Raw genomic sequence first — 23681 nt, 5'->3', positions numbered from 1 at the left:
TGGAGGTTAGGCTACAACATGAAGAGAGCTTTACTCTGCACCTGTGGTACTTTACCCAGAAATGCATAATGGAGGCGCCAGGTGCTTAAAGTTAAAAGTTATTCCATTCTCTGCCACTAGTATCTCTGATGTGGAGATGCCGGTGATGGACTGGGGTGGACAAATGTAAGGAATCTTACAACACCAGGTTATAGTCCAACAATTTAAAATAAAATTGTTGGACTATAACCTGGTGTTGTAAGATTCCTTACACTAGTATCTCTCACCTTGATGAGCACCAAAGCTGAAGTATTTCAGGTAGGGATGGTTTCCAATCAGGGTGCCTGCTACTGTTCTTAAAACCAATTCCTAAACTTATTGCAGTCTTTTCATTTCTCAGATGAATGTTTAAATAAACCAAAGACAAGTACGTAAAATTAAAATGTTTGTTGAGAAAGCAAGTTTAAAGGTCTAGGCCAAGAGGGCAGGACATCACCATGGTATTAAAAAGACGAGAAGATAAATCAGCAAGTAGTGATTAGATGATAAAGTTGGGGATTAAAAGTCTATTGTAGAAGCAAGGAAACACTGAGGGAGATAAAGAGTTCCACAGTTCTAAGGCCCTGGAAAAGAATAAGGCAGAGTAAGAGATTGTGTAATAAAATTTAATTTCAACACACTGAAAATACAAGGAGGAGGAGATGTATTTGGAACTGAGGTTAAAATAGGTCAGAAGAGCACGAACCATGGTAATATAGAAAAAAATAAAAAAAGATAAGAAAGGCTGTAATGGAGAGAGAGGTTTGAGGGTGGAAGGGCATAAGGGGCCACCTACCAGGCAACAGGCCATTTCTTGTATCCTGTCCAGGAGTCCAAGGGATGTTTTGGAAAAGCCTCCCCACATAATGGAGCATTATCAAACTCTTGGATAGACTTGGGCATTAAAGATTTGTCGAGGGAACAAAAGAATGTATGTTCATGTGCCCATCTCTCCTTTTCCTACTTTATGACTTTACTCAATAAAAATCACATCATTAATGATCAGGACTCACAGGAGGAAGAAAAAAGCCTGGCTGGATGGAATTGGTGTCCGTCAGTAAGGCATATTGCTCATGCAAGTTTAAAAATGCGTACATGTGCATGCAGTAGGGTGACAGCTAATGAATGCTAAAAGAGCATTTGGACTACCCAGTTTTTCCAAGCACCAAATCAGTACAAACATACAAAAAAAAAACATGGAACTACTCGCCATTAAATTCTACCTTTTTTTTGACAAGAACTGATCTACATGTTCCCAGATAATCAATAAATGAGCCTTCAACAAAGCAGCCATCTAAAAATGGAATTCACATTCCATGAACAATTATCATCAGATTCAAGGTTTCAGTAATAGTGTTGTAATTATCCATACAATTTCATTTCAATTCTGTATTGTATATAGTCAGGACTTATGTCTTCGCCACAACGAAGTACTGATAGATTAGATTACAGACATCTGGGGTTTCACATTACTATGAGCACTACTTTTATTGCCTCAGAAATAGCCCTGCAAATTCCAGCAGCAGTCAAGCAACAGTTGTACTTTACTATAAATAAAAAGCCTTTTCAAAACTATGGAATGAAATTTATTCTTTGAACATTGCTGGTATTTCCAATTCATACAGGTAATAGATCACCAGGTAAATAATTATGCACACATGAACAATCGAATGGTCCACACTGCATGCTGCTTTCTGCAATGATCCTAAATCCTGGGCCAACAATGGTGCAAAATAAAGAGTGTCAATGAGGGTTAACATCATTTCTAAGAGTTTTATCAAGATAAATGACTCATAATTCAATAGTATTGGATGCTTGTGCTAAAGGTTATCCTTCTTATGAAATATTTTGGATTTATCTTTTCCTACATGGAGCAAGACCTTTACGACATTATAGTAATTCTCACAAACTATGGATTCTCCATACCGATGAGAGTAGCTGCCCTCAAAATCAAGCAAGCATTTGACTAAGTGTGGCACCAAGGAGCCCTAGCAAAACCAATGTCAATAGGCGTCAAAGAGAAAACCCTCCAGCGATTAGAGTCATACCCGATACAAAGGATGATGGCTTTGGCTGTTGGAGGCCAATCACCGCAGTCCCAGGACACTGCTACAGGAGTTTCTCAGGAAAGTGTCCTCGCCCTAATCATCTTCAGCTACTTCATCAATGACCTTCATTGAGTCATAAGGTCAGGAGTGGGGCTGTTTGCTGACGATTCCACACTGTTCAGATCCATTCATAACTCCCCCGATAATGAAGCAGTCCATGCCAGCCTACAGCAGGTCCTGGATAACATCCAGGTTTGGGTTGACAAATGGCAAGTGATGATCATGCCACATAGGTACTAAGAAATGAGCATCTTGAACAAGAGAAAGCCCAACCATCTCCCCCTGACCTTCAATGACACCACCATTGCTGAGTCCATCATCAACATCGTGGAAGTCACCACTGGCCAGAAGCTTAACTGGACCAGCTATATCAACACAATGACTACAAAAATGGGGCAGAGGCTAGGTACTCTGATGAGAGGCTCACTTTATGAGCCCTCAAAGCCTATCCATCTATAAAACGCTAGTCAGGCGTGTAATGGAATATTCATCTGGATGCAGGTGCAACCACAACACTCAAGAAGCTCGACATGTGACCTGCTGTCTGCCTAGTAAGGGCTCCAATCCGCACTTAACAGTTGTTTAATAGCCAACTAACTTCCTTAGGAAGGAGGTGAGCCGTTAGTCAGTCCAAGATAATCTGGCTGGCAATGGAAATCTAGTCAATCCTCTGTGGTAGTCTCTGTAGTCCAATAACTGAGACTGGCAGGTCCACAGTACTCCAGGGAACTGCTGATGATTGACCAGCGACCTCGCTCACAGATGGGGCCTGGAGGGACAGACCAGTTACTAGAGACTGAAATTTTTCCCACCTGGTTCCAGACAACTCTAGAACACAGTGCTTTTGTGACCACTTACTGAATAGGCAGTGGGAAGTTCAGGGATGCCCTGTGCTCGTAAGAGTGCAGTTTTTTCAGTTAGTTAAAATCCAGTAAAACGTCACACATATCAGCTCTCGTCAACCTACAGCTATGTTTTCTGGGCTTAGCTATGATTAGGCTCTCGTTTACCATTAATACCATAAATCAAAACAAAAAGCAATAGCACTGTGACGGAAGCAAAATAAAAATCAGTGGCAACTATCCAGTCCATGCCTTCCTACTCTTCCCCATATCAGTACTTCAGTGTTTTTGTGACCACTTACTAGTACTGAGCTCCCCCGCTAATAGGGGGAAAACGTTTTTTTTAAAAAAGAGGGATTGAACATGCAAACTTTGTGAAAATGAAAATTTTGTAAAAATACTTTTACTATCTCCCCCTTTCCCCCCAAAAAAAATTGATTAGTTGGAAATGACTCTTGATAGCAGCAAGCAGTCCTAAAATTAGTGCAACACCTATACTGGGAGGAACTTGCATAGTTAGGGGGGGGTTAAGTAGCTCCCATGTTTTGGGGGGCTACTTCCTCCATCTTATTGGTAAAGCCATCCTACAAAATAAATGGAGGTTTTACCAGCATAAAGGCAAAATCACAAACTGTTGATCAGGTAGTAAGGAAGACTGTCAGTGATTAGCTATGTCCATCAAATTCCAATTAAGCTGTATTTTTTTTTATTTATGAAAATGACCCAAACAGCTCAGACACAGAAACATAAATAATCCTTCCAACCTGTACAGGAAGACGAATTTTGGACGTTACACTATTTCCAGCTTCTGTTTCCTCTTGAATTTCAATTTCATCCCAGTTGGTGGCTGTAGATAGAATAGCTCCAGCTGTATGAGAGTGCAACGTCTGTGTGAAACGGCAAACAAGAGCCTTAAAGAAGAAAATTTTAAAAATTAAGTGGCTATAAAGGCTTGAAAAACCAAGAAAGTAGAACATCAATCCTAAAGTAAATTAGTGTTTCTGTTTCCAGCCTCCAGTTATCATAATCCCAATGCACCATGATCAGATAACATAACATCAAATTTCTCAAAGTATAAATGATTTATGTGTCCATAATTCTAGAACTTCACCATTTAAAGATTACTTAAATTTACAATCTTCACATTTCCTAAAATAATGTATCAAATCCAATAAAGTATATTGCCAGCCATAAATCCAAACAGTTAACAGCATCGGTATTTAAAACATCTCTATTTCACAGGAAAAGATGGACTTCAGATATTACAAAAGCTCAATAAAAACACTCAATCACAAACACCACAAAAGTCATTTCATCTCCCAAATGCTGCTTAGTCTGAGCCACAATCAATCAACATGCCTATGTGATCAGCCAGAAGTTGGAGCACTTCTGTGCAATAAATCCACCTAATAAGAACACAAAATAAGAAATAGTAGCGGGAGTAGGCCATACGGCCCCTCGAGCCTGCTCCGCCATTCAATCAGATCATGGCTGATCTTCAACCTCAACTCCACTTTCCTGCCTGATCCCCATATCCCTTGATTCCCCTAGAGTCCAAAAATCTATCTCAGCCTTGAATATACTCAACGACTCAGCATCCACACCCCTCTGGTGTAGAGAATTCCAAAGATTCACAACCCTCCGAGTGAAGAAATGTCTCCTCATCTCAGTCTTAAATGGCTGACCCCTTATCCTGCGACCATGCCCTCTAGTTCTAGACTCTCTAGCCAGGGGGAAACAAGCTCTCAGCATCTACCCTGCCAAGTTCCCTCAGAATCTTATATGTTTCAATGAGGTCACTTCTCATTCTTCTAAACTCCAGAGAGTATAGGCCCATTCTACTCAAACTCTCCTCATAGGACAACCCTCTCATCCCAGGAATTAATCTAGTGATGCTTCGTTGCAATGCCTCTAAGGCAAGTATATCCTTCCTTAGATAAGGGACCAAAACTGTACGCAGTACTCCAGGTGAGGTCTCACCAAAGCCCTGTATAATTGTAGTAAGACTTCCTTACTCTTGTACTCCAACCCCCTTGCAATAAAGGCCAACATGCCATTTGCCTTCCTAATCGCCTGCTGTACCTGCATGCTAACTTTTTGTGTTTCTTGTACCAGGACACCCAAGTCTCTCTGGGCACCAACATTTAATAGTTTCTCACCATTTAAAAAATATTCTGCTTTTCTATTCTTCCTACCAAAGTGAATAACCTCACATCTCTCCACATTATACTCCATCTGCCACCTTCTTGCCAACTCACTTAACCTGTCTATATCCCTTTGCAGACTGTGTTCTCCTCACAGCTTACTTTCCCTGCACTGTCGTTATTAGCTTTGCAATGTAGCATCTCATTTCAGTGGTATCTGATGCTCTGTCCTGGTCAGTGGACAGAACTCATCCACATCGGGTCACACCTATGATTTTTAGATAAGGTGAACTTAGTGGAAATAGGTCACTTTTAGTAGCTCGTAAATCGCAGGACAAATGTGATTTAAACTCCCAGTCCTCAGATCATTAAGCAAACCTTATCCTTGACCTATTGGGCATCGTCAAATGAAATGAAAATGTTATTAAAACTACAGCACGTACAGTTGTTTTTCTTTCAAAAGTATTTACTGCCCCCCCCCCACTCCCCCTTAATCTCAGCAAATTAGTCAATCAGCTGGTAATTACATTCTGGAGGTGGAAGTCGCAACATACCATTATAATTCTCAACAGGTACTTTGTATCATGATGAAAAAGTCAAGCAATAAAAGAATTAAGCTTTAGTATTCTACAAATAACTTAAGACTGAACACATTTGAACATGATTTCTTCATGTAAAGCTTAATTCTATTATGTGCATGAAAGTCTATGGGTACAGTAACTTCAATCAGATCACTGGTAACAGAATAAATCACGATGTGGAGATGCCGGTGATGGACTGGGGTGGACAAATGTAAGGAATCATACAACACCAGGTTATAGTCCAACAGTTTTATTTGAAAATCACAAGCCTCCGAAAGCTTGTGATTTTCAAATAAAACTGTTGGACGATAACCTGGTGTTGTAAGATTCCTTAGAATAAATCACGACAATGCTTTTCTATAGATTAGAGTTCACAAACTCCTGTTAAAACAACCTCATTTACAGTGCAACATGATTTTAGCAATAGAAGTAGGAGGTATGACGAAAGGAAAGCTTTCAGCTGCTAGCCGAAGTGGCTGAAACCCACCTGCTTCCCTGCCCCATTCCAGGCAGTAAAACTGATTTGCTGCCATTTGGCTGTACTGGGATCACTCAGCAATGAGAAGTTACTGGTGCAGTGTTTCAGGGAAGATTTTAAAATGTTTTTTTTGTTCTAATAGCTTTGGCAATCACTGGAAGCTCTATACAGGGCAGCCATGAATCTTTCCTATCACAGCCTTCAATTTCAGCACTGCTTTGATTTATAATGTTGTTGAGGCCACAGGCAGGACTCTATGAAGTCAGAGGCAACAAAATCACCATGTTTATAATACTGATCCACCTCTTGTATTTGCACCAGATTTGGATGATGGATTTATAAAACGCTCTTTGCTGTGAAGAGCATATTTCCAGGCAGACTCTGGCAAGAACCACCAAGTACGTCCTACTGGGATTTGATAACAAGTGCAGCGGATTAGGAAGTGGTGGAACTGTCCAATTGAAACAAAAACTTCTAACTATTATATATGGTTAACATATGAAATTAAATCAGGCAAAAGAAGAAATTACCTGTCAAAGACATCGAGAGTCACCCAATCATAAATCTAATACGACTACTTATAATAACAATGGTAAATATGTAAGTTATATATGCAGTCCGCTCTTCCAGCTCACAAATATTTGAATGGCAACTCTCCGTCCAATCTCCAGTCTCAGCTCCCACTGTATCTATTTTGCTGGGGTGTCTTCAATTTTAAATCAGCAGCAGGTGCCTGGGCTGAAGGCAGGAGGAAAGGTCATGATCTAAACATTTCAGTCCCAGAGAAGTGGAGCAACAACTGATAGAAATGTGCTCTCTCCCTGTTAACAACTCTCCCTCCCAACTTTAATTCTGGTTCCTGCAACCAGTTTAAAATTGGAGATAACCTAGAAGGAGATAGAGGGACAGGAGGTTGAAAATCAGCAGTGCAAGACTGAAGTGAAATCAGAAGAGGGCTGTCATTTAAATATCACAGCGCTGGAGGAGCAGAGCAATAGCTGGCTGGAGTACACTCCAGGACAAACATATTTTCCAGAAGAAAATAAAATCAATCACAGTGTCCTGTAACTGTTCATCAAATTTTTGTGCAAAGGTCTTTCTAAACTTTGGTTACCCCTTTGAGCAGAAGGATTAAAATCTGAATTCACAGAACCCCTGTTTTGAAACAATTCTGTACTATAAAAGCACTGCAAAACTCTCCCTTTATAAACAAACATCATCGGATAAAAGTAGTCACTGACCTTTGATATGGTAACATTCCAAATCCTATAAGCACTCGTGCTCTGTTGCAGCAGCTGATCCTTTACTTCCTGCCACTTCGCCTGTGCTGGCTTTACTTCTTGCAGCTTCCCCTTGCCCAGCTTCTTGACAGGGCGGGACTCACGTACAAGCAGATCATTACTACTTGACTTACCCAAAATGCACTGCTTTAGGTGAGGGCAGAGTTCTCCTACAGACTGGCATAACCGTGCCATAAAAAGGACAGCGTTGAGATTGCAATCGTTAGGAGAATAAGTGCAGCTTTGTAATCTCTCTTCTGCAGTTTTAAGCTCTGCTTTCACACAGTCCAGGATGTATTGTACACAAGAAAGGCAATGTGTCCGCAGCATTTCTTCAACCTTAGCTGTATCAGCGTACCTATCAAATGCTGAACTCTGCAGCTGTGAGGATGAGTGGTCTTTTAAATTGTCCTTAACAGTAGAAGAATCCGGTGGAAGGTACATCACTAAATCATCCAATTTAACTTTTAATTTGGAGTCAAGTGCTGAACAGAAACTTTGAACGCAAAGTGTGAGAGCTTGGGCCTTCATAGAGAGTCCACTCTTTACAAACTGGTTACGATTTGTAATGCTGACCCAGGCAGTGTCTGCTAAAAGGTCATTACTGCTCTCTGACCAAAGAAATGCAGCAACATTGTACTCAAACTGAACAGGTTTGTTAGAAGGAGCGCTGGGGTTCTTGGCCTGAAGTTCCTGTAGAGCCGAAACTAGGAGCTGTTTGGAACTGTTTGAGATAGATTCCAAACCTTCTTTTGTCAGAACCTAGAGAGAAGGGCTTCTATTAAATGTGTTGAATAGAAACAAGTTCCCCGATTATTGCCCACAATAACATGTTTGTTGATATTCTTTAATTACATTTTAAATTTTGTGAACTTACAGTCAGCATTCCTTGATCTTGGTCTCAATCACAACAACAATAGGCATTTATATAGTGCTTTTAGCAAAGACAAACTTCCCACAGGTTTTTACAAAGCCTTAAGGAAAAAAAAAGACACCGAGCCAAAGAAGGAGATATTAGGAAGAGTGATCAAAAACTTGGTCAAAGATGTGGGTCTTAAAAATGGTCTTAATGGAGGAGAGGGAGGTGAAGAGGCAGAGAGGTTTATGGAGAGAATTCCAGATCATGGGGCTTAGACTTTGAAGACACAGCCGCTAATGGCGAGACAATGGGAGGGATGCATGAAATGCCAGCATATGAGGAATGGAGTGCTGGGGAGCGGAAAAGGGTGGCGGGGGGGTGCTGTAACACTAGAGGGGGTTACAGAGATAGGGAGGGGTGATACCATGGATGGATTTAAACACAAGGCTAAGAATTTTAAATTTGAAGTATTCAGGGGACTGGAAGACAATGCAGGTCAGTGGGGACAGAGGTGATGGGTGAGCAGGACCTGGTGCGGGATAGGATATAGTCAGCAGTTATGGATGAGCTGAAGTTTATAGGTGAAGGATGGGAGGCCAGACAGGAAAAATTGGAATAGTTGAGTCTGGAAGTCAGAGAGGATTGCGTGAGGTTTCAGCGGCAGGTGGGCTGAAGTAGAGGCGGAGGGAGTCAATGTTATGGATGTGGAAGTAGGTGTTCTTTGTGAAGAAGAGGATATAGGTCGGAAACTCAGCTCGAGGTCAAATATGACACCAAGGTTGTAAACAATCTGGTTCAGCCCAAGGCAGTAGCTGGGGTAGGGAATGGAGTCAGTGGCCAGGACTGAACATGATGGCGCATGTTATAATTCTAAACAATCATCAGGTTCTATAACTTCAGAACATATGAAGAGGAGTTCTTCTCTGATTAACCAGATACTTTATGTTACATTGCTGAGATTGTAAAAGGTAAATAAAACAAATTTCTTAGCTTGACTTTTCAAACATTTTAGCAATTTTAAAATTTAGACTAACGCTCCCAAGCTTTAACTTTTGAAACCCATCTTTCACGATTATTAAAGAGGCCACAGGGGGAATGGATAATAAAGAACAAATTTGCAATATCACTATACATAGCACATTAGTGATTTGGACAGTTGAGTTACTGTGGAACTGAAAATGTCAAGGAATCACTAGCAATGGATTAACAACCACAAAGTTTGAAAGAGAACCCAACCACTAAAAAGCACAAAAGTGGTTTGCATTTGTTAGATTACGGCTTGATGTTATCTACCTGTAACCTGTCGAGGAACAGCTGCTGAAGGAAGTCCTCCCAGAAGGAGAATGGATTCTCCAGTAGTCGGCAGCACACAGTTTCCCAGTTCTGACTTATTGATTCACTAGTGAGAAGTTCCCACACTGCATCTCGAATTCCAGCAAGACCCTTCAAACTTTTCACATAGATCAGCAGGTTCCCAATTCCCATCTTTATGTCATCCTTACACCTTTAATAAAAGTGAACGTCTCGGTCAATACTAAAAAATTAAATCACTGCATTTGAGAATCTACATTAAAAATATTCAACACTTCCTTTTCACAAATTTTACTTCCTGTTTTGATAGTTTTTGAACACAATTTTGTGTCAACACCTACCTTTTTAAAATTGCTATATCAATATTCCCCATTCTATTTTGCTATATTGATCGTCATGATGTAAATGCAGATTCTGACTACTAGATGGCTCTGTGGAGCAAAATTCTAAAATCTCTCCCAATTCCAATGCCACCTTGTTTACAACAAAATTTATACTCAACATATACAGTGAGCAATGTCACGGAAATTGACTGGTAACGAATGAATGGTGACGGTCTTACCCAAGATAAGTGCTACAACAGATCCTAAAAACCAGCTAATAAAATTTTCAACCTATTATTGCTGTCTACACCTCCATTACTATAGCATTAGTTAGTATTGGTTTGGTTCAGTGGTAGTACCCTTTATTCCGAGTCAGAAAGTTATGAGTTCAAACCCGACTCCAGAACACAAGTACATAATCTATGGTGAACCAAACTAATGTTGTAAGAAGGGACTTTAGGGTCTTTCTCAATGGATGAACTATGGATTTTCTCATATGTAGTGATCCAGTGACAGTGGAAAATAACTAAAGTCAATTTTCTTTCATAAATAAATGCCAAAATATGCATATATCACTCTCTGTCTCTGCTTTTCTGGAATAAACAAATGACCACCTTTATCATTTTTTAAAATCTTAGCCTGCAAAAATGTCAGAAATTATTTTTTAAATCTTTTGGAAATTGAGTGGGAGGAGGTGAGACTTGCAACCAATATCCTGCGTGAATAGCCAGTCTTGTTCTCAATCATTAAAACTTCTAGAAATTACATCACAAAATGTTATTACCCGAGGTAGTAATCCTAAAATATTTTTTGAATTAAAAAAAAACTAGCAACAAAATGGTTAACTTTGTTATCTGGTGAATTTACACCTGACAACAAATAATTAGTGTTTAATTTGCTCATAATAGCTATATGAACAAATCTTATAGAAACAGGGATTTATTTTTCAATTGTGAATATAAACAATAGAATGAAGCTCATTGCTTTAAATTTATAAGTGTAGTTGAAAATTTTCTCAAATTCATCATCCAGTTTGTAATTGGATCATTTTCCAAAAACACTCAAATGGAAATACTTTTATAGGCAGAGGCAGTTTGACTTCTCCATTGAGAAAATAGATCATTTTGAATTTAAGCATAAATCAAAATTACCACAGGTACGTAATCAGCACTGTCTGTCACACTTGAAGTGGATCTCTGTGTTTTCTCTCTCACGCAGGTATGCCTACACAAACACATGGACAGCTTCTCTGCTTTAAAAAACACAAAATAAACTTCACCTGAAGAAAGCTGTTGAAATTTGTACGCTAACTTTTCTTTGATTGTTTTTCAAAATTATTTAGACACTGCTGGAGGCTGAAGAGAGAGGCACATACACACATATGCAGGGGGCACAGAGAAAATAGGAACACACAGAAAAGGGGAAAGGGTGAAGGAGGTGAAAAGAGGAGGAGACAGTATCGACAGTTGAACGGTCTCAGTCTTAGAGATGAAAAAATCCATGAGCTCTTTGCATTTGGTGTTAAAGGTAATACTGGCAGGTCATCCACAAAGTGACTTATTCCAATGTCACTGGTTTCTGCTCTTCAGTGTTCATAATGTGCAATTGAAACCCACTTGCTTACATGTTGATCCATTGCTGAAGAGTGTCTCTCAGGTATTCTCGGTTTATAGGATGAGCCAGGGTCCTCAGAGATGGCTGAAAATCCACAATAGAAGTTGGCAAATATTTGAACCAGGTCTCAGATTTCACCTCTTCTTTTAACACTGTGATTCCTTTATCTGCAAAGGTTAACCAAAGATGTAGCCTTGGCCCATACTGTGAATACAACCAAAATTTCTCACAAAGATTTGCAAACACGCACGCTGGCTCACAACAATGATCTTCTACCTCAGTTAGCTGCATTTCAAACCACAGCTCTCACACAACTACAGTTTTTGACATGATAAAATCTGATGCTGTTCTAGACCAGAGTAGCGAAAGCAGTCAGCTCCAAGTTATACTGCTGACTCTTCTAAAGACTGGTAGACTCTTGTACAAACTCATGCTGGAGTATTTTTCTATGACTGCTGGTAGCTGTCTGGTATATTACCCAAGCAATCATTTGTGTAAATATAGAGACAGGAAGCAGACAACTGGATCATAGGAGGCATAGTAACTGAGCTTGACTCTGTCCTTTTTCAACAGGAGTCACTGGATAGTTATCAGGAGCTAGAACCAAGGCTGTTTTTTGCCCTCCCTGTGGCCAACTCACACCCTCCCCTCCCCACATCCACCATTCCTGCCAAGATCAGCTAATTCAGCCCTGATCAGGGTCCAACCTGGTCTGTATGGCTCAGTATCATACCCCACACTACAATTACTACTAAGCCTTTGATTGAGCTGGCTCATACTCACCATCTGGCCAGACAGCTAAGCATATTCAGGAGATTTTACATTACAAGTACTCTTCTGTATTATTTACAAAGAGAGGAAATAGTATGGGACCCTGTAGAACAATGCCATTCACCACTTCCCAGCCAGAGTTTATTCCATTTGTCATCGGCTTCTGATTTCTATTGCCAAACATTTTTCATTCAGTAAGTAAGCAAATGGATAAGGTCTAGAATTACTTCTGTAGGCATGTCACATCTTGAAAAAAACAAATTTTAATAGCACCCGATATTGATAGACCCACACATACCTGCTGGGGACTCACTTGTGATGGATTCCAAGGTGGTGAAGAGAAGGCCGCAGATTAGTGTAGTGTCTGGCACTTTTCCTTGAGTTGGTGTATAAAACACAGCTTGAGCCTGGTACACTGTGGTGGCTAACAGCTCAACCAGTGAGCACACCTGTGCCTTAATACCAGCACCTAAAGACATAACACAAATTAACTTCTGCAAGGTTCAAAATGTGACTTAACAGTACTTTCAAGAATTGAAAAGCTAAGAAAAGGTAAAACAGAATTCTCGATCCATTAGGATGTTGAGCGACAATCAACCCCAGTCACATGTCACAATAATAGAGTTTTCCTTTTCATTTATCCAAGGCTAAATTCAAACACTTACTCCTTTTTCTACAGAAATTGGACCAAGACTGGTTCTCACCATGGTGGGGTTGGTTAAGTAGCTGCTGAATTGCTGCTTTCCTAGCTAGAAGAAAATCAGCGAGAGCCTGGCGTGGTGAACTGTCTTCCAGGAGCATTATGGAACAGAGAGCCTCTGCAATAGCCTGGTCTGATACTGCCCGACCTTTCAGAAGTGTTTTACTCTCCTGTAAAATGGACGCTCTAAAAAAAAGTAAACAGATTGACTTAGAAACTGTATTCTTCCCATTCCAGAACAAACAAAGCTTTCATTTCACAATTAACTAACTGACAAAGTGGTTCTCACTAAACCACAAAAATTCATGGTTTTAGACTTATAGCAAGACCAAGAGTAAATTCTTCCCCAAAGGTGAGGAGCTGATTGACTAAGAACCAATGAAATGTAGTACGTGTAAAAACTGTTAGACAATGCTCATTTCTGATCATGTAATAGAAAGAACAAGAATATTTTCACTTTGCATCCAATAACTACAAACTATTTCATGTACCATTTGTGTCATTTACAAACTACACCTCCCCTACATTAGTCGCTCATTCCACTTTAACCAAGTGCAAAACTGCCTACTGCCTCTTCATACCAATAATCTTTATTCGTGTGATCATTCTGACTGTCAAATTCATACCAACTACAACTGATTCTGAAAGCAGTTGTGTGCTGTAGATTTAAATCCAAAAGGAACGGAATTATTATTTTTTACTCAACAGATCTGCAATGTTGCTGCAGAATTGGTAAGCTTATGTGTAAATACATGCAGTTACTAAATATCACACTGGAAGGTGAGATTACACTTTACATCCAGTCCTTACAGTGGCTCATGCTAGTTGGGGGGATAGCAAAGAGGTTTGTGTCTGATACCAAGTGGAATGTCTAGCCTGAGTGAACCTCGTTAAGCATCCCACTAAGGATGTGTGGCTAATGGAGAGACAACCCAGCCAACTGGATCAGCTAAGGAAGATTTTCAAGTGTGGCAGTAGGAATGGGGACTGATATGCCTGTGGTTATCCTGACAATCCTGTAACCTGATAATTTTTAATACAGAGATGGGTCATAAATTCTCTGTGCAATTCATTCTATGAACTAGCATTGGAAACAGATAGCTATGTCTATTGGCAACACAATTTCTGCACACAGGTTGAATGTTTACATTACAGCTACATTTGTGGCCTTTATGCTATCTTGTCATCTCTTTCAGTTCATAAAGCCTCGTCTGTCCTGACACGCCAACTGTCTGTATATCATATAATGAATGGAGCCATACCCATCACCAGCTAAGATCTACTTCGACAGAAACACTGTTCATAATCGAAGCAGGGGTTAGCAATTTTCTATAATTGGGGTTTGTAATTAAGCACCTTGCAGATCTGTTGGATCTAGGTAATTCCCCAAGGAAAGAAAAGTTTTCTCGGCAATCGTTTACCATCCATATCTGATGTTTTTGTTTTTGCCTATCTTTAAAATCCCAGCAACAAATTTGATCAGCTAAACTGAGATGTATAATTCTGATCAGTAATATGAGTAACTGGGAAGCATAAAGAAACAAATCAACAAAGCTGTGCACTTTGTTGTAAAATGTTATGCTAGTTCATTCTCTAATCAGAAATAACATCTACTTAGATCCAAGATTGGCTAATTTTCCCAATCACTTGAAAGCACTCAAAAAAGTACCAGCTGGCACATCTGACCTACCTCCATGCAACCTTTTGTTAGTATCCTGAAATGGTTATCAAGCGTGATGTTTGGCTGTAATTCAGAGAAAAAAGGAACAGCCTGGTTCAGGAATCTGCTGCCTCTGGCTGGCACCCCATCGATCAAAGGAACCAATCCAAAAATTAATTTGGGCTCAGAATAGCTACATCCCATCTTATACTGCAGAGCACTACATCTTCTCAAACAAGTTACATATTGGCCCTGTCGCACAGTCCTGATTTACTGTAGCAGTGGCAAATAAGCAAAATGCTTTGGTATATGGAAAAGTTCAGATGAGCAAGGAGATGGGAAAGCCTACCTCAATGATGAATTTTCAATATAAAATTAAGAAAATGTCATCAAGAATAATGTCACATTACAGAGTGGTGGATCATAGGTTTGATCCATCATTCTGCTGGGCTTACAGCTTTGTGGATACCAAAAGAGAAGCAGGTCTTCTCATTCATGTTGCAACCCTCCAGAGCAGTTAATTCATTGTCTGAGAGAGAAGCAACCAAAACACTGCAAGGAATTGGACACTTTGTGGGCAAATTATATTATCTTCAATGCTGCACATTTCCATTGAGAACTGTGGTAGTGTATTGCACATCCAACTCTCCACAAAGGTGCCACCCTCTCTTCAGTTACAAATATCTAACTCTTGATAGGTGATTACATTTGAGACACAATGAGGTAGATTTTCGACTTGCTGCTCTGGTGTGAAAACTTGCGTTGAAAAATATCTCATTAGGTAAAACAGTTGATCTTGGTGACTGTGAAAATTGGTATAAGTCTAAAAGTTCTCAAGAAAACTACTTTTCAGAGTCAGTGACTCAATATCAATTAGTGATGGAAGGCAGGCAGCCTTCTACCAGATCATAACCAGAGTAGTACCATAAGTGGCTGGAGCAATGGTGCAGGAGGGAGGGCTTCAGATTCCTGGGGCATTGGGACCAGTTCTGGGGCAGGAGGGATCTGCTCAAGATGGACGAGTTGCACCTCAACACAGCTGGGACCAATGTCCTCGCAGGGAGGTTAACTAGTGCTGTGGGAGAGGGTATGGGCACCAAGATGAAACATTAGAGAGGAGAAACAAGGTGCACAGAGGACTGGGAGGGACAAGTAGCACTAGAGTAAAGAATAGATCAGAAATAGGAGGGATCAGACAGGGGGCAAATGCGAGGCAGTCTAAAATGAGATTGGAGTGCATGCGCGTAAATGCACGTAGCGTGGTAAATAAGGTTGGTGAGCTGCAGGCTCAAGTCGCCAAATGGGACCATGATACAGTGGCAATAACAGAGACCTGGCTCAAAGGAGGAGAGATTGGGTACTTAATATTCCTGGCTACAAGGTATTCAGGAAAGATAGGGAAGGAAAGAAAGGCGGGGGGGTGGCAGAATTGATCAAGGAAACTATAATAGCACTGGAAAGGAATGATGTGGATTGAAAATTAGTTAACAGACAGGAAACAGAGAGTAGGAATAAATGGATAAATGGGTCTTTTTCGGGGTGGCAGGGAGTGACTAGTGGGGTACCGCAGGGATCAGTGCTTGGCCCCAGCTATTCACAATATATATCAATGATTTGGATGAGGGAACCAAATGTAATATTTCCAAGTTTGCTGACGACACAAAACTAGGTGGGATCGTAAGTTGTGAGGAGGATGCAAAGAGGCTTCAAGGCAATTTAGACAAGTTGAGTGAGTGGGCAAATACATGGCAGATGCAGTATAATGTGAATAAATGAGAAAGTTATCCACTTCAGAAGGAAAAACAGAAAGGCAGAATATTTAAATGGTGATAGATTGGGAAATGTTGATGTACAAAGGGAATTGGGTGTCCTTGTATACCAGTCATTTAAAGCAAACATGCAGGTGCAGCAAGCAGTTAGGAAGGCAAATGGTATGTTGGCCTTCATTGCAAGAGGATTTGAGTATAGGAGCAAGACTATCTTACTGCAGTTATACAGGGCCTTGGTGAGACCACACCTGGAATATTGTGTGCAGTTTTGGTCTCCTTACCTAAGAAAGGATATACTTGCCATAGAAGGGAGTGCAGCGAAAGTTCACCAGACTGATCCCTGGGATGGCAGAACTGTCATATGTGGAGAGATTGGGTCGACTCGGCCTGTATTCACTCGAGTTTGGAAGAATGAGAGGGGATCTCGTTGAAACATATAAAATTCTGTCAGGGCTAGACAGACTGGATGGAAGGAGGAAGGTTCACCTGGCTGGGGAGGGGGGGGGGTCCAGAACAAGGGGTCACAGTCTCAGGATACAGGGTAGGACATAGAGGACTGAGATGAGGAGAAATTTCTTCATTCAGAGGGTGGTGAACCTGTGGAATTCTCTACCACAGAAGGCTGTGGAGGCCAAGTTACTGAATATATTTAAGAAGGAGCCAGATAGATTTCTAGACACAAAAGGCATCAAGGTGTACAGGGTGAGAGCGGGAAAATGGTATTGAGATAGAAGATCAGCCATGATCATACTGAATGGCGGAGTAGGCCCGAAGGGCCCACTCCTGCTCCTATTTTCTATGTTTCTATGTAACTGAGGGGTCAAAAACAGAATCTACTTGGTTAGAATTAAGGAACAATAGAGGAGCTATTACGCTACTGGGTGTATACTATAGGCCACCAATAATGGGAAGGAGACAGAGGAGAACATTTGCAGGCAAATTACAGAAAGATGCAAGAACTATAGAGTAATGATAATGGGGGACTTCAATTATCCCAATATAGACTGGGACAGCAACAGTGTAAAGGGCAAAGAGGGGGAGGAATTCCTGAAATGTTTTCAAGAGAACTTTCTAGAACAGCGTGTTTCCAGCCCAACCAGAAAGGAAACAGTGCTGGATCTAGTTCTGGGGAATGAAGTGGGGCAGGTGGAGCATGTGGGGAACAGTGATCATAATATCAGGTTTAGAATAGTTAAGAAAAAAGGACAAGGAGCAATCAAATGTGAGAATGCTTAACTGGAGGAGGGCAAATTTCACCAAGGTAAAAAGGGATCTTGCCTAGGTGGATTGGAATCAAAAATTGATAGACAAAACTGTAACTGAACAATGGAAGGCCTCCAAGGAGGAGTTGGTTCGGGTACAGAGATACATCCATACAAGGAGGAAGGGAACGGTATCCAAAGCTAGAGCTCCCTGGATCACTAAAGATATAGAGATTAAAATGAAACAGAAAGAGGAGGCTTACGACAAATGTAAGGTTCATAATGCAGTTGAGAACCAGGCTAAATACAGAAAGTACAGAGGAGGTCTAAAAAAGGGAAGAGTATGAGAATAGATTAGTGGCTAACATAAGAGGGAAACCAAGTCTTTTATAAACATACAAATAGTAAAAAGGTAGTCAAAGAAAGTGTGGGACCGATTAGGGACAAAATAAATCTTCTTGTGGAGGCAACGGTCATGGCTGAGGCACCAAATGAATACTTCGTATCCATCTTCACTAGAGAGGAGGATGCTGCAATTGTAGCAGTAAAGGAGGAGGTAGTAGCGATATTGGACAGGATAAAATAGATAAAGAAGTACTTAAAAGATTGGCAGTACTCAAAGTAGAAAAGTCACCAGTCCAGATGGGATACATCCTCGGTTACTGAGCAAAGTAAGGGTGGAAACTGCAGAGACTCTGGCCACAATCTTCCAATCCTCCTTAGATATGAGGATGGTGCCTGAGGACTGCAAATGTTACTGGGGAGGGGGATAAACCTGGCAATTACAGGTCAGTCAGCCTAACGTCGATGGTGGGGAAACTTTTAGAGACAATAATCCAGGACAAAGTAAATTGGCACTTGGAAAAGTATGGGCTAATAAATGAGTCAGCGCGGATTTGTTAAAGGAAAATTATGTTTGACTAACTTGATTGAGTTCTTTGATGAAGTAACGGGGAGGGTTGATGAAGGTAGTGCGGTGGTTGATGTGTATATGGACTTTCAAATGGCATTTGATAAAGTACCACAGAATAGACTTGTTAGCAAAATTAAAGCCTATGGGATTAAAGGGACAGGGGCAGTGTGGATACAAAATTGCCAAGGGGACAGAAAGCAGAATGTAGTGATGAACGGTTGTTTTTCAGACTGGAGGGAAGTATATAGTGGTGCTCCTCAGGGGTCGGTATTAGGACCACTGCTCTTTTTGATATATATTAATAACCTGGACTTGGGTATAGAGGGTGTAATTTCAAAGTGTGCGAATGACACGAAACTCAGAAATATAGTAAACAATGTGGAGGATAGTAACAGACTTCAGGAGGACATAGACAGACTGGTGAAATGGGCAGACACATGGCAGATGAAATTTAACGCCGAGAAGTGTGAAGTGATGCATTTTGGTAGGAAGAATGAGGAGAGGCAATATAAACTAAATGGTACAATTTTAAATGAGGCGCAAGAACAGAAACACCTGGGGGTGCTAATACACAAATCTTTGAAGGTGACAGGACAAGTTATGAAGGCTGTTAAAAAAGCATATGGGATCCTGGGTTTTATTAATAGAAACATGGAGTACAATAGTAAGGAAGTTATGCTAGACCTTTATAAAACACTGGTTAGGCCTCAGCTGGAGTATTGTGTTCAATTCTAGGCACCACACTTTAGGAAGGATATCAAGGCCTTAGAAAGGGTGAAGAAGAGATTTACTAGAATGGTGCCAGGGATGAGGGACTTCAGTTACGTGGAGACACTGGAGAAGCTAGTGTTGTTCTCCTTAGATCAGAGAAGGTTAAGGGGAGATTTGATAGAGGTGTTCAAAATCATGAACAGTTTTGACAGAGAGGTGGAGGGGTTTAGGGAGGGAATTCCAGACCTTAGGGCCTAGGCAGCTGAAGGCACGGCCGTCAATGATGGAGCGATTAAAATCAGGGATGTGCAAGGATCAAGAATAGGAGGAGCGCAGAGATCTCTTTGATAACCTTCAAAGAGGAGATGCCGGTAATTGACGATAGACGTCCCTGTGGTTGCAACCGTGGTACCGGGGGTGGCTTGATTGATGCTGGTGGTGATGCCGAGTTTCTCAAGCTTCCTGCTCTTGGTTTTCATGTAGGCAGCGTAGTTCCGTTGCCTCGTCTGTTTGGCGGTGTCTCATAGCTGGTCTGCTGTGTCCTGAGTACAGGTTGAGAGTATGGACTCTATCTTGGTTTCGAGGTTGCGGCGTCTGCTGTAGATTTGGTGTACGAGATGGTTGCGGAGTGTGTGAGAGGTACGATGGCAGAGTCTCTCAGCGTAATCTGAGTTGTATGTCGACTTGAGTGGGTTCGTGATATGTAGTCCTTTCGGGATCTTGTCTGCTTTCTTGCAGCTCTGTAAAAACTTGATGTCTGTGTCTATATGCGCGATCTTCTTGGATATCCTCTCCACTGTGAGCCGGCAGTTTGTGGTGTCGATAGTAGCCATGATGTGGAGATGCCGGCATCTCCACATCATGGCTACTATCGACACTTCAAAGAGGAGAGGCAATTTCACAGGTATAGAGTCAAAACTAGAAACCACGTGTGAAAGGTGGTTTAAAAACACTATAGCACTACTACTCAAGCCCCCAAAATTAGTATTAAAATAATGCATAATGTGTCAGTGGTATTTAACTGTTGGATGATGCGAGGAGTAATTTTTTTTTTAAATTCATGACTGACTAACCTGAAATGACCTGCTGCTGCTACTTGTCGAACAAGTATGGGAAAGCGTGCCAGGACAGGACTGTAATGGGAACCCGAGGAGTCCAATTGGAGGATACTATGAATGTGACAGCACAGCAGATACATCTGAGTAGCATGAAGATACTGTGACGATTCTAAGGCACTCCAGATCTTCTCTGGCATATTCAGAAGGAGCTTGATCTGTGCTGCCATACTGTAGAATTTCTCCTGGCATTGCTGCTGAGCCTGAGGCAGAAATACAAAATCACTGTCTGCATTGTACATTATTGTTACTCACATACTAGTAACACAGTTTAATGTTCAAGTCTGCCAGGATCATAATAATAGCCTGTCTTTTATCTTTACATATGCTGTCTGATCTGCTGTGTATCACAAGCATTTTCTGCTTTAACTTTTGCTTGGTTCTACTCCTAAATGTCCCATAGTCAGAACATCTTGTGCAATAGCTTTTCATCCCACCACGATTACCTCTTGAAGCCCAAGGCTCAAATCACTAACTTCCCTCTTAACCTCAGCGAAATGCTGTCCCTCTGCAACATTATTTATAGGCAAGGAGTCAGCTTCCATATGCCACCACTGTGTTATCTGCTTCCCTGTCCCAAATCAAATCATAGATGGTCTAGAATTTTTTCCAATTTAATACTGCAAAACCGATGCCACACTGTTCAACACCTGCCAAAAAATATGCACTTTAGTCCCCAAATCCAGCCCTTCCCAGGCTATTTAAGGTTGAACCCAATGGTCTGCAACCTCGATGACCTATTTCATGAATGAGCTTCGAACTAGATACAATGTCAGTGCATGCTCGCTCCCAGGCTGGCAGTTGTCTAGTAAGTTTCTCTCCTTTGCAATTCCATCCATTGCCATCCTTCGCCCTGAACCGCCCCTCCCCCACAGTCTGCTGAGTTTCCAACACCATATCCTCTCTATCACAAAGACTGCCTAGTTCACCTCCATAACATCACCCACTTCTGCCCCAACCTCATCCCATCTGCTGCTGAAACCCTCATCCATGCCTTTATTAACTCCAGACTCAACTATTCCAAAGCTTGCTTAGCCAGCCTACCATTCTCCAACCTCTACATAAACTTCACTTCATCCAAAACACTGCCACCTGTACCCTATCCTGCACCATGTTCCATTTACCCATCACCCGTCTTTGCTGACCTACATTGACTCTTGGTCCTTTAACATGAAATTTAAATTCATCATCCTTGTGTTTAAATCCCTCCCCAGCCTCATCTCGCCCCAGCTCTGTAACTCCTTCCAGCCCTACACCTTCACAAAATCTCCAATGCTTTGACACCAGCTTCTTGTGCATCCCCTCTTCCTTCACCCCACCATTGGGGCCTTCAACTGCCTAAGCAACACCCTAGAATTCCCTTCTTAAACCCCTCCACCTCTCGGCCCAAGCTTTTGGTCACCCCTCCTAATATCTCCCTATTTGGTGCAGCATCCATTTTTTGATTAGGCTTCTGGGACTTTTCTACATTAAAAATGCTATACAAATGCACGTTCTTGTTAAATTTTTTTTATTCATTCATGGGACGTGGGCCAGTATTTATTGCCCATCACTAACAGCCCTTGAGAAGGTGGTGAGCCGCCTCCTTGAACCGCTGCAGTCAGTGTGGTGAAGGTACTCCCGCTGTGCTGTTAGGTAGGCAGGTCCAGGATTTTGACCCAGCAACGATGAAGGAACGGCGATATATTTCCAAGTCGGGATGGTGTGTGACTTGGAAGTGAACGTGCAGGTGGTGGTGTTCCCATGTGTCTGCTGCCCTTGACCTTCCAGGTGGTAGAGGTCACAGGTTTGGGAGGTGCTGTCGAAGAAGCCTTGGTGAGTTGCTACAGTGCTATATACTATCAGCGAGATTGCCTATTTCCACTTCAAACATCATCTGCCTCTGCCCATACCACACCCTAATTGCTGTTCAAATGCACATCAGTGCCATTGTCATCTCTAGGATTCATCTTCGCCAATGCTGAGGATCACTCTACATAAACGCAAACTTAGTCAAAACACTGCTGCTTGCATCCTAACCCACACTAAGTCCCACTCTCAACTATGACCCATCTCACCTTCAGCATTCTTGGCCCTAAACTCTGGAATTCTCTCGCTAAACTCCACTCCCATTGGTACGTCTTGTCCTACTCTTAAAAAGTCTCCTCAAAACCAATCTCTTCGACCACACTGATTCTACTGCTAATGCTGGTTACTGGTTTCTTGTTTGGTTAAGTATCCTGAGATGTTAATGATGTTAAAAAGGTACTGTATAAATGCAACTTGTTAAAGCTGGATGGCATAAATTTTTTGCTAATGTCATAATAAAAACTGAAAAAATGTTAACTGAAAATTGATAAACATGTAAAAAAAGTGAAATAAAATATACCCTATGCCGACAATTATAAGCTTAGATACCAGTCGAAATTCCACCTGAAAGAATTAATACGTGGTGAGGTGGGGAGAGACAATGCTCAACTGAAAAGAAATCACAATAATGTATGGCACGGTGCTAAAGGAGTGATAGCTTTTCCCCTCAGGCCTCTGCAAGGCGCCTTGGGTTGTTTGCCGACGGTGAAGGCCAGTGGCTGCAGTTGCTCTGCAGACACGGGCAGGTGGTATGATGCCGAGAGTCAGCCGTGTGTCTCACACACACCTGGTTGCGCTTGGCGGTGAAAGTCGCCGCTTTGCCGGCGGCAGACGGTTTGATTCTGGTGCAGTACTCGTACATCTCCCGCACCGAGTTCACCACTTTCTCGGAGCACAGCCTCATCTCGGTGATGGTGTCGGCCGCCTCGATCAGGTCGCGGTACCTCTCGCCCACCATCTGGCGCAGCTCCTCCTTCTTCTGTTCGATCTCCCCGCGGACCCTCCGCTCCACCTGCCGGATCTCCTCGGTGCTGTACCGCTCGAACAGGGACACGGTGTCCTGGATGTCGCTGACGCGGAGGTTCCTGGCGGAGACGGCCATGGTTCTAGGACCGCGAAGAGCAGGCCTCACACGCCAGCCCAAACAAACTCTCGATTTAAAAACACAACGGTTGGGAATGGAACATTCTCTTAAGCAATGGCTAAAAGCCGGGGATTCGCTGCTTTTACTTTCCCTTCATCCGTAAATCGCTCTTTGATTAGAAAGACGTGTCCCTGAACGAAAGATGGAGGGTGGGCCTACTGCGCATGTGTGTGTGTTGGGCGCCGGGGGGGGGGGGGGGGGAGAGAACCAGCCCGGGCCGACGCATGCGTGGATGTGGCGGCATGGTTGCGCCTGCTCAGAGGAGGGGGCGGGGCAGCTGCTTGAGCGGA

At 41.9% G+C, this 23681-nt stretch overlaps 1 protein-coding gene across 2 annotated transcripts in view; it reads right to left on the bottom strand.

The window, feature by feature from the left end:
* cog1 (component of oligomeric golgi complex 1) overlaps nt 1-23565 on the bottom strand; it is a 34150-nt gene extending 10585 nt beyond the window's left edge. For both annotated transcript variants that reach the window (XM_068004028.1, XM_068004029.1), the window contains exons 1-8: nt 23035-23565; nt 20358-20602; nt 13034-13215; nt 12628-12798; nt 11569-11725; nt 9604-9814; nt 7413-8213; nt 3733-3879 (exon numbers count right to left, since the gene is read on the bottom strand). In XM_068004028.1, the coding sequence (XP_067860129.1) occupies nt 3733-3879; nt 7413-8213; nt 9604-9814; nt 11569-11725; nt 12628-12798; nt 13034-13215; nt 20358-20602; nt 23035-23349 (2229 nt within the window). In that variant the 5' untranslated portion in view covers nt 23350-23565. The remainder of the gene's footprint in view (nt 1-3732; nt 3880-7412; nt 8214-9603; nt 9815-11568; nt 11726-12627; nt 12799-13033; nt 13216-20357; nt 20603-23034) is intronic.
* Between the last annotated feature and the right edge of the window lie 116 nt (nt 23566-23681).

The sequence above is a fragment of the Heptranchias perlo genome, chromosome 23 (genome assembly GCF_035084215.1).
Source record: "Heptranchias perlo isolate sHepPer1 chromosome 23, sHepPer1.hap1, whole genome shotgun sequence".
Lineage (NCBI taxonomy): Eukaryota > Metazoa > Chordata > Chondrichthyes > Hexanchiformes > Hexanchidae > Heptranchias > Heptranchias perlo.
The sequence above is the reverse complement of the archived record's forward strand: the minus strand, read 5'-3'. Positions and strand labels throughout refer to the sequence as shown.